The sequence below is a fragment of the Vitis vinifera genome, chromosome 13 (assembly GCF_030704535.1).
Source record: "Vitis vinifera cultivar Pinot Noir 40024 chromosome 13, ASM3070453v1".
Classification (NCBI taxonomy): domain Eukaryota; kingdom Viridiplantae; phylum Streptophyta; class Magnoliopsida; order Vitales; family Vitaceae; genus Vitis; species Vitis vinifera.
This window is the reverse complement of record NC_081817.1, coordinates 27804026-27817685: the sequence shown is the minus strand read 5'-3', so window position 1 is coordinate 27817685 and position 13660 is coordinate 27804026. Positions and strand designations below refer to the sequence as shown.

Below are 13660 nucleotides of genomic sequence, written 5' to 3'. Positions count from 1 at the left end.
CCTTTGATGAATTCAACCTTCTTTTACTCTGAAAGAAAATGCTAATACAATGGGTTTTTATGCATACAGTACCCAAACAAAATGAACTAAAACCTTGGGGCATCCTAGAGGGAGAGAGGGTGATGAGCCTGTTCATTCCTATTTAGCCAGAGTTTATGCCTAAATATGGAGTTCCAAATTTGCAGAGAGGCGACGATAAGGAAAGGAGAGAACAAAACCAACAAAAAAAGAGGGGGGTTTTTGCCTGCCTTTCAAGTATGGACAGGATGCCTTGTTGATACAATTGAACAGACCCAACAAGCTACGATGCTTCAATGAGGAATTGGCAGCAATTCAAGCAAACCAAAAATGAAACTTGGATTAACTGGGGCCTCCAGCTGGAGAGAACTGCCTCCTCGTCTGTAGAATTTAAGTTAGTCTCCTGATGGAATAATGGTCTGTACATATTGAGTCCAGCCTTCATGTTTTTGATCGTTTTTGCTTTTGTGAAATCAAGCGAATTGCTTGTTTCCCAAGCTCCAGGGTCTTGGCTCTTCCATCATCGAACTTAACTATTAATGTTGATGTGCCCTCAATGAAGTCGATTACCATTCCCTTATGCCTGGAGGAAAAGATATCAAAAGGATTCAACAATTAACAATAGATACATACAAAACCATAACACTCATATACATCATGTTTCTGCTTCAAACCAGAATTTGGCAAGGCAAGACTTGCAGCAAATGGTTGATCCAAAGTATGATTGGCACACTTCTCTTAGTGCCCTAGGTTTTCTATATTTTGATTATATCATGATTTTCGCAAAGAAAAAACTCACCAGGAATTATCAGATGACTGATGAACTTCAACTCTCTTTCCAATTGCATCTTTGCCCAGCTTTTTCAATATCCAATTAGCATCCATGATTTGATCCATTGAATCATCTTGATGGAACTGTGAGCCATCTTCATCTTCTTTAAATGATGTTTTCTCCATAAAGGGTGATGGTCTCTTCCTTTTCGATCTTTGGCCCTTCACAGCACTCTTTTCATCCTCACCAGGAAGACCCCAGGAACTCTGATTTTCAAAAGAAGGATTCTTGAATTTAAGCTTTAGCAAGGGTTTGGAATCTTTGGGCAGAGAATGTGAAACAGACGGTGTGCTACTGTTATCATCATTGCCTTCACCATACATATTCAGCCTGCTTTCTGGATGCTTCCTTGAAAATACCTTTTCACCTCTTGAAACTTCAGTTACAGCCCCAGCCACATTTGTGCTTCCTTCAATGCTTCGTTTACCCAACAGAACTCGTGTGTTCTCTGGGGGAATGGCTTCAACTCCATCATCCTTATTCCCTCTCCCAAATTTGGGGTTCATTTCAGAAGGTTCTGTTCTAACTTTTCCAAGCTTTATCAAATTGCCTTCTCTTCCTCCATGCTTTGAACCTTTTGCTTGCCCAGAGTAGTCAATTTTATCTCCTGCAAGGTGAGGGGGCAAAAATCCAACAATGTTTCTAAAAAATATAAAAGTTGGTAAGGAAATTTCATTTAAAACAAAAGGCTAGAAAACAGTTTATGTTTATAAATGCCATGCAGCATAGAATGAGAAATGAAAGTAACCAATTTCTACCAAGTAATTAGTTGAATGTTAATCAATTGTCAATACCTTTACTATCACCAAATTTAGCAATGCGATCATGTTTATCGCCCATCCTCTGCTGGCTCGTATCTTCACTGCCTGCTAGTATACAATAACCACCTAAGTCATCCCAAGGAGAGCATGATGGCAAGAAACATGGAATATGTGACTCACTGCTAGAGTATATATATATTAAAGAAAAGGATATAAAAGACTACTGGAGAAGTCAACAAATGAACGGTCTAAAATTGAAAATCTAATCCCTAAGCTAATAGGGACATTCAGTTTGCCTGTGAAGATACAGAGGAAATAGAAAAAACAGGAATGAATTAAAAATGAGAGCAACTGAACTTGGAAGACCAAAGCACAGCAACTGGCAAATATGAACATTAGGATCATTTATCAAAGGCTTATGTGATTAATTTTTATACCGGGCTAAAGCATTACCTTGTGATAAAAGGCAGAAGCTATTATTAGTTAAAAAAAATTCTACAGATAATATGGACTCACGACTATGAAGTAAAACCTAGAATGGCAGACCATATGAGGCAAGCTCAATCGATATGAGGAAAACAGTTTCGTAGTATGCATTAACAATAAACTTTAAATTCAAGAGCTTAAAACACACTCTGGACATCTAAATCATTTCATATGCCAATTGATAGATAACTAGATGTTCAACTTGAAAATAGGATCTATCAGTAAATTACATGTATATCTATCTAATTCTGATTTATATGTGATCTTTTGTAACTGATAAAAAAAAAATGGAAAGTATTTTAGGTAAAATAACCGTCAAATGAGTGCCTCACAAATGATGAGACTCCCTCTTACACAGCTACATTGAACATTCCAAATATGTGCATATGTTCACAGTTTTATCAAATTTCATACGAATATCTTATTCTGTGAGGTAGTGTAGTGCACAAGCACAGTGATTTCAATATGGGAAAAATGCAAGTATAAATTTAAATTCCTCAAGAGTTCTCTGTTTCTTTTTACCCTTGTCTTTCATGAGGCCTGATTATCCATAGAAGAGAACAAAGAGGAAAAAGAATGTCACGAAACAGTTAACAACGCACGAGGAGTAACTAACTGTAAGAACACTATCTGATGGACAATATAGGCTAATGCCAAGATATTGTATGGAATGCTCCAACATAAAACAAGCACCAAAATGACAGAGAGAGAGGAGGGGGGGTGGGTGGGTTGGGTGGGGGTTCTCTAAATTCCTATCAGAGTTTAAAAAAAATTACAAAGCCAAAAAGTTGGAGATAAACCATATTTGCAACACAAATGATATGACTTAAGCATCCACCTCCTTATCATAAACTCATCAATATCACCATTGTTAAGGAATGGAAAAAAGGAAAAGAATACTTAAATATTACACTGATAACTTACCATTGGAGGTCGTCAAATCCTGTTCTCTTTGACAGCTTGAAGCATCAGACCTTGGAGAATTGGTTACATTTCTATTCCGTGCACCTAGATGAATAACTAACTTCGTTCCCTTCATGGTTTTGGATTTGCTTGCTTGTTTTCCAGTATCCTCTCCAACATCCGAACCATGAGGCTTATTGCTTTTTATTTGTATCACTCTGGATGTTCTATCTTCATTATTCACCGCAATTTCATCAACAAACTTGTGTTTCAAGACTCCTGGCTGATTGATAGAACAAATCCCTTCTGTATGGCTCAAACTTCCAGCAACAGGAGAAGAAAACACACCCCGTCCATCACTTCTATTGGGCTGCTCATTCTTGTCATCACCCAAGCTGTATTCAAATGGTTGGGCATCATCATGCCCTTCAAAACTCTGATGTGATTCCTTTTTGCTGATTAAAGGTGTCTGATGTCCTTTTTTCTTAACATTCTTTTTGTTTGAAGATTGTTTCCCATATTCCTTGGTCTTTTTTGGTGATTTGTCAACAGACCCTTTGAGAGATAACTTTAAGGAACGCCCAAATTCACTCTTTAATGAGACAGGGCCATTTTCTTCATCATCCGAGTAAGGGGAAATAGAAAATATTTCATCTTGCGTTGGCAGTCGTGCTTTAGCCCTCAAGCTTGCAATTAGATCTCGATCAGCTTTATCTCTCCGCCTCCAAAGCTCTTGAACGGCATCTTCAAGATCCTTAACCTGAAAATTGAAAAGTAGGAAAAAACTTTGTCAGCAACTAATTGCTAAAAAGATCTCTCTCTCTTCCTGAAGAACAATCAGTTTGTTACAACCTGGTAGCACTCTCCACGACATGTGGCACATTTGTACTGGAGATTTCCATCTACTTGAAATTGGAGGTATTTTTCATCACTGCAAGACATAGCTACCAGGAGTAAGTATTGTTATATCTGAAAGCTCCAAATTAGTTTGCCTGTCATAAAGCTCAATAAGCAGCTACTTCTTGGAAAAAGCATTAGCTATGATGAAGCAATATGGAACGCACATGATAAGTACCAAGGAGAAACAGGAAGAATTCCTAGATGTATGGATCAGAAAACAATAATATAAAGCAATTAACAATTTAAAACAAAACCTCCATTTCATACAGATTTATCATTGCAAATCATGACAATAAAATAGAAATTTCCTTCCATAATAACCTTTCAGGAAGCTGCAATTCAACAAAAGGTAATAAGATTTAATTGATCTCTATAACTTATCAAAAAAAAAGATTTAATTGATCTCTATAGTTGAATTGACCTGATGCCATCACATTGGCAGTGCACCCAGCGCTGGCAAACATCACAGCAGACCATAGGTGTTGATTCAGAATCTCTATAAACCTACAAAATTGGATTTGAATATATCAGGATTGATAGCAAGGCAGACACACAAACCAGGGGCAGGGGAAGGTAGGGTTGGGTGGGGGAAAGAAATAGGGAGAGACAGAGGGGGGCTAAAAGAGAGAAGAGAAAAGAGAGGAGAGAGGAGAGAGAGAGAGAGAGAGAAGGGAGAGAGGGAAGAGGAGATAGAGGAGAAGAGAGGGGAGGAGAGGAGAGAGGGAGGGAGAGAGAAGTAACAGATTGCAAACTTATGCACATATACTACAAAAACATTACTAATCAGAACACTGTCTCCACTTATGGCTGAAAAAATTGAAGATAACATCCATCATGCAGATTAATTTAAATAATAATGAGCTTTACTAACATAATTTAAGATCACAGATTAAATAATAATACCTTCAAACAAACAGGACAGTAGTTCCCCTTCACAAACAATCTTCCACAGGCATCACAGCAAGTATATCCTAGGAACCACCTGTAAGTTTAGTTGCAAACATGAATCTACTACCGACTAGCAAAAACAAAATAACCCAGTCTGAGAAGGTACAGAATAAAGAACACAAAAATTTGGCGCCTCATTTTTTCCAAACAATAAGACTACAAACAGATAAATACAATGCTGTAGTTATTACTCTCAATAGTAAAAGTCTAAAGAAGGATGGTAAAACATTTAAGAAAATGATTTTTAAGATGTGTTGAAAGTAAAAATGAAAATTATACAAGCGGGAATGAAATACTTAAGACATAAAAGTTAGGCATCAATATCCAAAAGCAGGGCAGGGATAAACATTTGGAAAATAAAAGCGGATCAACAATAAGTGGCATCAAGCTATTGCCACCGTGAAATACAACATGGCACACAAAAAATACAAAAGATTTGGTTATATTGCCAGAAGAAAAATGATCAACATAATACATATGTTCCCATCCACATAAAGTAACAATTGCTAAAACTGACTATGGACAGTTCTGACCAAAGTTTTGAAAGGCATTTTCTAGGCGCATATTGAGGCGTACTCTGAGGCAAGGTGTTCTGAAAATGCCCAAAGGCGTTGGAAAAAAAAGCACAACACACAAAAGGCGCACGCATTTGGCCCTTAGGAGCTTTTGAGGCGTGCACTGCGTACACCTTTGACGCCTCCCTCAGTGAAGCAGGAGCTTTTTTGTTTGAAGAAAATACCCTATTAAACCCCAAGAACCCACTGAAGAGCATATAAAAAACGATTTTGAAAGAGAAACCTAACCCTAGCTCTCCCTACCTTCGACGAACTGATTATCGGAGAAGAGACGACAAAAATTGCTGCTCCTTTTTCACTTTGAGTATCTAATGAAATCTTTTTGCTGCCTTATACATTCGGAGACAACACGGTGTGAAGACAACTGCTACTTCATCTCTAGATTCTCCACAGGTTGGTTTTCTCTCTCAATCCCTCATTCTCTTCTCAACCTCACTTTTCTTCATCTCCCCTTCTCTCAGTTTTGATTTCACAACCTAATTTTTGATTTTTTTTATGCTCTTCTCTCACTTGCAAAGTTAAAAAATTTGCACTTTGATTTCACGACCCACCCACTATTCTGACAACTCCATTCAAGTTAAGGTATAGAACTAGTATGATTTTTTTATAATTCTAATTGTTTCATATTTTCCATTTATGCTATTTATTTTTATATTTTTATATATTTTAAAATATTTATTAATTATAAAATGAGGGTCTCAAAAGGCTTACACCTCAACACTTCGAGGCTTACACCTCGCCTCATGAACACAAGAACATCTCGCCTTATGCTTTCACTTTTCAAAACATTGAACAAAAGAACTGTTTTCTAACTTGAAAAACAAGTGTGACAAATTTTTAATTAAAAACAGTTTTTCATAATTTGTTTTAAAAACAGGCTATTTTTGAACAAGTTTGAGATGTTTTTAGTTGTTTTTGTACATTTTTTTAAGAAAATTTTGAAAAAATGGAGTATACTTTGAGGAGCTTCTGCATTGTACATAAGTTTATAGTGCCTTTATGGAGAATAAGTTGAGAAAACTATTTTCATATTTGAGTTCCTAAACAAGATTTTGTTTTCGAAAACAATTGAAAACTGTTTTTGAAAATGTTGCCAGAATACTCTCATCTATTATGCTTTTGGCACCACATAGATCCATGGGATCCTTGCTTTGCCACTTGTTGCTTATTTGGTTTCCAAATCTCAATTTACTGTCTGAGATTTTTAAATTATAGTTTGGATGCTTTATGTGACCTCTTGAACTTCATAAAGTAATTGTGCTTCCTAAACAAATTGTCAGAACCAAAGTTTTAAAAGGCGAAAGCGTAAGGCGAGGCGTTCTTGTGTTCGTGAGGCAAGGCATAAGCCTCAAAGTGTTGAGGCGTAAGCATTTTGAGACCCTCATTTTATAATTAATAAGTATTTTAAAATATATAAAAATAAAATAGCATAAATGGAAAACATGAAACAATTAGAATCATAAATAAACCATACTAGCTCTATACTTTAACTTGGGAATGGAGTTGTCAAAATAGTGAGTGGATCGTTAAATCAAAGTGCAAAACTTTTAACTTTCCAAGTGAGAATAAAAGTGAGAGAAGAGCATAAAAAAAATCAAAAACTGGGTCATGAAATCAAAACTGAGAGAAGAGAGAGAATGGAAGATGAGGAAAAGTGAGGTTGAGAAGATAATGAGGGATTGAGGGAGAAAACTAACCTATGGAGAATCTAGAGATGAAGCAGCAGTTGTCTTCACACCGCATCGTCGCCAAATGTACAAGGCAATAAGAAGATTTCACCAGACACTCAGAATGAGAAAGGAGCAGCAATTTTCGTCGTCTCTTCTCTGATATTCAGTTCGTCGAAGGTAGGAAGAGCTAGGGTTAGGTTTCTCTCTCAAAATCGTTTTTTATTTGCACTTTAATGGGTTCTTGGGGTTTAACAGGGTTTTTTCTTCAAGCAAAAAAGCTTTCGCTTCATTGAGGGAGGCGTCAAAGGTGTACACAGCGCACACCTTAGGCCAAAATGTGTGCGCCTTTTGTGTGTTATGCTTTTTTCCAATGCCTTGCCTCAGAGCGCGCTTCAATGCACGCCTAGAAAACGTCTTTCAAAACTTTGCTTTTGTTTTAAAGAAAACAGTTAATTTTTTTTGATAAATATCACAAATATATTAAAGGGCAAAGGCCAGTTTTAAAGAAAACAGTTATCAAGGTCATGTTTGGTAACTAGTTTTTAAAACAATTTTATGTTCTCTAGAACAAAAAAATAGGAAAACACATTTGATAACCAAAAAACAAAAAACAGTTTTAATTCTTAAAAACATAAAATAGAGTGTTTGCAGAAAACATTTTCTAATTGTTTTCAATTATTTTCACTTTTTTTTATGATTGTTTTAGAAGTTAATTATACAAAAATGGAGAATGATTAAAAATAATGCACTACATAGAAAAGTAATTTTTAAAATATATTTAAAAGTATAGAAAATATGTTAAAAACATTTTAGGTTCTCAAACAAACTTTTGTTCTACAAAATATTAAGGTCTTGATTGGCAACTGTTTTTTAAAATAATTCTGAAAAATAGTTTTTAAGAACAGTTTTTGAAAACTATTCTCTGATGTTTTGTAAAACAAAAGTCTATTTGGGAACCTAAAATGTTTTTAACCTATTTTTAATATTTTTAAATATGCTTTAAAAATAATTTTTATGTCCACACCTTTATTTTTAATCATTATATATGTTTGTATAATTATTTTGTAAAATAGCTCTCAAAAAACAACTAAAAAACGTTCTCTGTAAACATCCTGTTTTCTTTTTTTTTAAGAACAAAAAACATAAAACAGTTTATGATTGTCAAATGTGTTTTCCAGTTTTTTTGTTCTGGAAAATAGAAAACTATTCTTAAAAACAATTCCCAAATAGGGCCTAAAGAACAATTTTCAAAAACTATTTTTCAAAACTGTTTTTGAAAACACTTCCTAAACAGAGCCCAAACATGCTCTTAAGTTTCTCATGTCCCCAACACCAACAACTAAAATGTAAGAGATTCACAAATAACAAAATGTCAAAACCAAATAAAAATCATCTAATCATCAATGTACCGTGTTGAAGACTGAAGATTAGCTTTTATATGCAAAGAAATTATATCAGCAACAGCCATCAATACCTCACACTTAGGCCGTTCCCTGGAACATTGGATCCACAGCTATGACACCTTGTATGTTTGGGGCACAAATAGGGTCCACTACTGACATTCTGCAGTATCCAGAAATAAACATATAATGAACAATTTTAAGCATGTTATGCAAACCCAGAGATAAGGAATAAAAACCCCACCTTGTGTGGAGGTTGCTGGCAGTAACAATGGTAAGCATCATCACATCTCCTGCAGAACATAAACTTATTTGGATCTCCAGATCTTCGGCATACCTGAGGAAATAAACAAAGTTGCAAAAATTATAAGAGTAATGAATCGTAACCACACTCTGAGTCTCCAACAAACTCAGAGGAAAAAAAATGACAACATTTTGGATCTTTAGTACAAATACAAAATGGACTAATAAGGCATGTAAACAGAACATATCAAACAGAAAAGGAGCCAAGGTGCAACATGTATTGTGTCAAGGGGCTAACACTACACCCCCAACCCCCTTATCTACATATTTTTCCAAACTAACATGCTTCCAAAAACATTTTCCTTATATCACCTCCGCTAGGTCCACTAAAACCATAATCATTAAATAATTAAATCATTTTAACCAAGATTTCCAAATCTCATCCCTTTGAATTCATTTCAATGGCTCAGTTGTTTCTGATATAAATATAACCACCAACTTGTCAGCCTCCAAATCCTGAATGCATACATCCCTAATTTGTATTTGATCACATATTCTCTCATCCACTCCAAATTCCGATCATTATTATTACCAGCATTCACATTTATTCAATGAGGATGTTGTTTCTAACCATTTTGCACCAAAGAGCAAGGTAGTTTTATGTTGTGTTACAAAATGTGCTTTCTTTCATTGCATAGTTATGCTGCAAACATACATCCATGTCATCCATTGTGTTACTCATGTAGATGCTATATCCTTGCAGCATTGGGCCGGCTTTTTCCAGTTCAGCAGTGTGCTTTATCTCAAATTGCAAAAAGCAGCAATATCTAAAAACATACTTGCAGATTCATATAAATATAGAAACATAAGAGGTATTTATAAAGTGATTACAGGGAATTAATATGATCCAATAAGTCATGAAACTGAGATTCTAATACAATGGAGAATATAGTTTCTAACTGTCAACCATAAAAATGAAAACTTTGGTTCTGCTCATAACAGAACTGGAAGAAACAGCAGCATGTGGATAGTAGCTGAGAACAACAGAATAATTACCTCACAAATTCGACAAGAGGGGCAAGTCCATGAACTCCAATGAAACAGATCTGCAATCATGCCCCACATCAGAACAAGAAAAATTCACAGCCTGTCAAAACTTTAGGACTGTGGTTCATACCTCTATTCTGAGACCAAGATTTCAAGCAGAGCCGGTGATACTTCTTGCCACAACTGTTGCATGGAAGCATCTTCCTTGCCCTCTCGCTTCCTTCCATTTCACCAAAAAAGCATATTCGACACATTACATTCACGTTGGACTGACTCTGCTCTTCACCAACAATATCTTTCGAGGTGTCCTGTGTGTGGAAATTAAGTTTATGTTTACCATCCAAGCAACAAATGAACACATCGCCTCTAAATAAACATAAAAAGGGACAATTCAAGGTTATACAAAAAGGGACAATTCAAGGTTTAAGTTCCAGTATCAATCTAGATTCAACCCTACGGATATCTCACAAGGTTGCACATGTGTATTTATATTAAGTACAAATTATGACTACTGCATACTCACATCTAGGGGTATCTCCTCCCTCACCACTAGGTGGAGGTACGGGGTCCCAATCTGGGGGAAGCTATGGAGGGCAGCCAATATGTTAGAAAATGAGTTCTATTTTACCCCAAAGGAAAAGTACACAATACAGAAAAAAAAAGTTAAATCAGGAATTCACTTGTTTTCAAATTATAAAAATTTAGAGGGAAAGAAGAGATTTCAAAATCACCATTTTTTTATAGGCAAACAACAAAATACATTAATAGCACCTAACAAAAACTTAAAAAAGTACATAAGGTGTGTACAAAGGACAACAAGAAGAAAAGCATTAAAAAAAGGGAAGGGGCATAAAAAATAAAAGCCCATTCACAAAGGCCCCAACCAATCTATAAGATTTAACATGTTAAGAAACCCCCATCTATGCACCTCCTAATCCACAACAAAACATTACAAAGAAAACTAAAAATTTCTATCAAGACCATATGGTGGCAAATTACGAGTGCAACTAATGTATTGAGAAAGTAAATTAATGACAAATTACCTAATATGTAAAACCTCTTATTTTGTTTCTAGTACCACTGGCTTTTAAAAGTTCAGCAATAAATATACAATAAACATTGCATGTTTGGTAACTAGTTCCCATATATAAGAACATAATAAAAATAAATAATATATTTCTCAACAAAAATAATTTTTTGATGACTAACAAAAGAAAGTGGATATCTTGCAGAATGTTCCCTCATTCCCACCAGTTCAAAACCCAAATAGCTCTGGAAGCACTCTGAGAGGGAGAAAGAAAAGGAAGAATGTATAATCTAAAAAAATTCCAGTGCAAATAAAAAGTCCAAACAAGGCTAATCAATGCCCCAGGAAAAAATAAACAGAGAAAATGAGCATTGACTGCCGATGTAGAAACGTCTATAGATCTATTGTCATGATAAAGACCATAATGGATATATACAGTTTTCACCCCCCCAAGCCTTACAGGTGTAAGTAAAGAGGAAATTCCAGGCTTTTTCCTGAGATTCAACGAGTCTAAAGAGAGGCCTATTTGGGATTCATCAGAAGGAGAGACTGTAATAACAGCTGTTTGGTGCAATACATCTAGCCCAGGGAGCTGAACTTGACAAATGAGACAGGCATTCAGGAGCCATTGATTGTTCTTCCTTTTGGACTCCAAAAACAGATAATCCTGACGGTAAACCAATTTGTGATCAAATGAAGCACTAGAAACCTCCAAAAAGATATTGGATAATTCCACTCCCTTTATTATGGAGAACAAGCGATTTTACGCGAACCATACAATACATACCAAAAAATCACCTAAATAATAAATAAGTAAAGCAAATAAAAAAAAATGAAGCCATCAAAGGACTTACGGGAGATGGATAAGCACAAAGATTAAAATAAATAAATAAACAAAGGTGGGATCTATGTGTGTCTGTATGTGTATTACAGCTGAAAATCCATCACTGAAGAAAGTGAAAAATGAACTGAAAGTGCCTCAAAAAAATTATAATTGGAAATCAATTAGTAAAGAAAGTGAAAAATGAATGACAAGTGCCTCATTTCCAACTATCAAGCAAAACAGCATTAAAAGAAAAATCTAACAGGATGGAAATAGCCCCAAAATCTTCTTTATCAACACTTTCAAATTTCAATAAATATATAAAAAAAAAAAAAAAAGCTTTCTAAAAAAAAAATTCAAGAATTCTTCTAAGCACTCATAAAAATAAAAATATACATATATATAAAAATAAAAAATAAAAAAAAAAGTCAATCTGGGAAAAACAAGATATCAACTCAAAGGCAGGGAGTAGACAAGTCAAACACCATCTCGATAATGCCAGAATGAATGGCCATGGAAATTCAAACATTAGACACAAAATTTTGAAATGAGATTCAACTCTGCAAATTTGAAGAAAATAAAAATAATAATTCAACAAAAATGCAATAAGCCCACTTCCAAAATCACTGAATTTAAGCGAAAAAGTCCCTCAATTTTAAACTAAAATCCTCCAAATAATCAATACTAACAATTTTCAAAAACCAAAAAAAAACAAAAAAAAACAAAATTCAGTAAATAAACATATATCACTTTTAAATTAAAATCAAAATCCTCCAAATAATCAATACAAAGAATTTTCAAAAAATAAAAAAATAAAAAACAACAAAATTCAACACGACAAATACAGAATTAACTTAAAAATAAATAAAATTCAGTAAATAAACAAAAAATTAAACTAAACAAATGCATGAACCGCACCACCAGATCACCAGACTCGAACCGCCTAGCATAATCCTCCGCCACCATCGACACGGCCGCCGCCTTCCGCTGCATTGCGGCGCGCTTTGTCTGCGCCGACAGCAGCATCTCCTCACCCTCCCCTCCGACTCCATCGCCTACCACCGCCACCACCGCCGGCGCTGGCGGTGCCACAACCTTGGGAACGGCGACCTGCACCGTCGACCGCTCCGGAACCCTAATCAGCCACGGATCCTTCAGCAGCGCCTCAACCCTAGCCACCTCCTCCTCGAACTGAGCCCTAGCCCTCAGGCTCTGCAGCTGGTGGGGATACCCTAGGGTACAATAGCAGATGCGCTTGCTGCAGAGAAAACCCAAAACACAATCCCTGAAATTCGAAAAAACAGAAACACGGAAACGAAAGCAAAAGCGTTTTTAGTAATTAGTACCATGTAATTGGGCAGGCGACGTGAAAGGCCATGAAGATTGGAAACTAAACAACGAGACTTCACAGTTGAAAGTGTTTTTTTTTTTTTTTTAATGAAAGTGTTTTTTTTGCTTTTGTTTTTTTGTTTTTTGTTTTTGAATTGAAACTATTAGGGGAGGGAAAATTGGGTTTTATGTTTTAATAAAACATAAAAAATGTTTTCAGCCATCTCTCTCTCTTCTCTTTTGGGTTTCTCTTTCTTTCGGTACCCTAAGATGGTAAGAATAGAGAGGTGGGTTGGGGATTTGAGGAGGGTGTTTGGATGCAGGTGAGGGAGATTGGTGTGAACGGCCAATTGGGATTTGCCACGTCATCAATTGAAGGGTATTATCGATAACTTACGTTCTTATAAAATTAGAAAAAAAAAGGTGAAATAAAATCTTTAAAAATAAAACTGATAAATTATTTATATATATTTTTTCAAACTAATTTAGCTTTTATATATATATAAATATTAAATAATTTAAATTATATTTATATTGTTAACTAATTTTAATTATATTTGATTTCTTTCTTATTTTATATGATAAACCAAATATGAAAAAATTATGTCTTATTTGGTAATTATTTTCTAAAACAGTTCTAAAAAATAGTTTTAAAAAATTATATTATAAAAACAAAAGTTTATTTGGGAAGCAAAAAT

General features: G+C 35.1%; 1 protein-coding gene across 5 annotated transcripts; it reads right to left on the bottom strand.

The window, feature by feature from the left end:
- Positions 1-2: 2 nt before the first annotated feature.
- On the bottom strand, positions 3-13233 carry LOC100249974 (uncharacterized). 5 transcript variants are annotated; one of them, XM_010661097.3, is made up of 13 exons: positions 12980-13233; positions 12552-12891; positions 9914-10091; positions 9793-9842; positions 8738-8830; positions 8568-8656; positions 4804-4882; positions 4322-4404; positions 3853-3931; positions 3022-3760; positions 1645-1737; positions 818-1457; positions 3-601 (listed from the first exon to the last, which is right to left on the bottom strand). In XM_010661097.3, the coding sequence occupies exons 1-13, from the start codon at positions 13009-13011 to the stop codon at positions 460-462; spliced, it is 2637 nt and encodes an 878-aa protein (XP_010659399.1). In that variant the 5' UTR covers positions 13012-13233; the 3' UTR covers positions 3-459. The 5 variants fall into 5 exon arrangements, with proteins under 5 accessions (XP_010659399.1, XP_010659400.1, XP_010659401.1 ...); XM_010661098.3 differs by having other exon boundaries at positions 1645-1719; XM_010661099.3 differs by having other exon boundaries at positions 1645-1716.
- Positions 13234-13660: the final 427 nt, after the last annotated feature.

Coding starts and splice junctions, on each gene's coding strand:
- LOC100249974 (XM_010661097.3), bottom strand. CDS start 13,011: ATGGCCTTTCACGTCGCCTGCCCAATTACATG. Junction 8,831..9,792: donor CCTCTTGTCGAATTTGTGAG/GTAATTATTCTG, acceptor TTATTTCCTCAG/GTATGCCGAAGATCTGGAGA. Junction 602..817: donor CAGTCATCTGATAATTCCTG/GTGAGTTTTTTC, acceptor CTTTTCCTCCAG/GCATAAGGGAATGGTAATCG.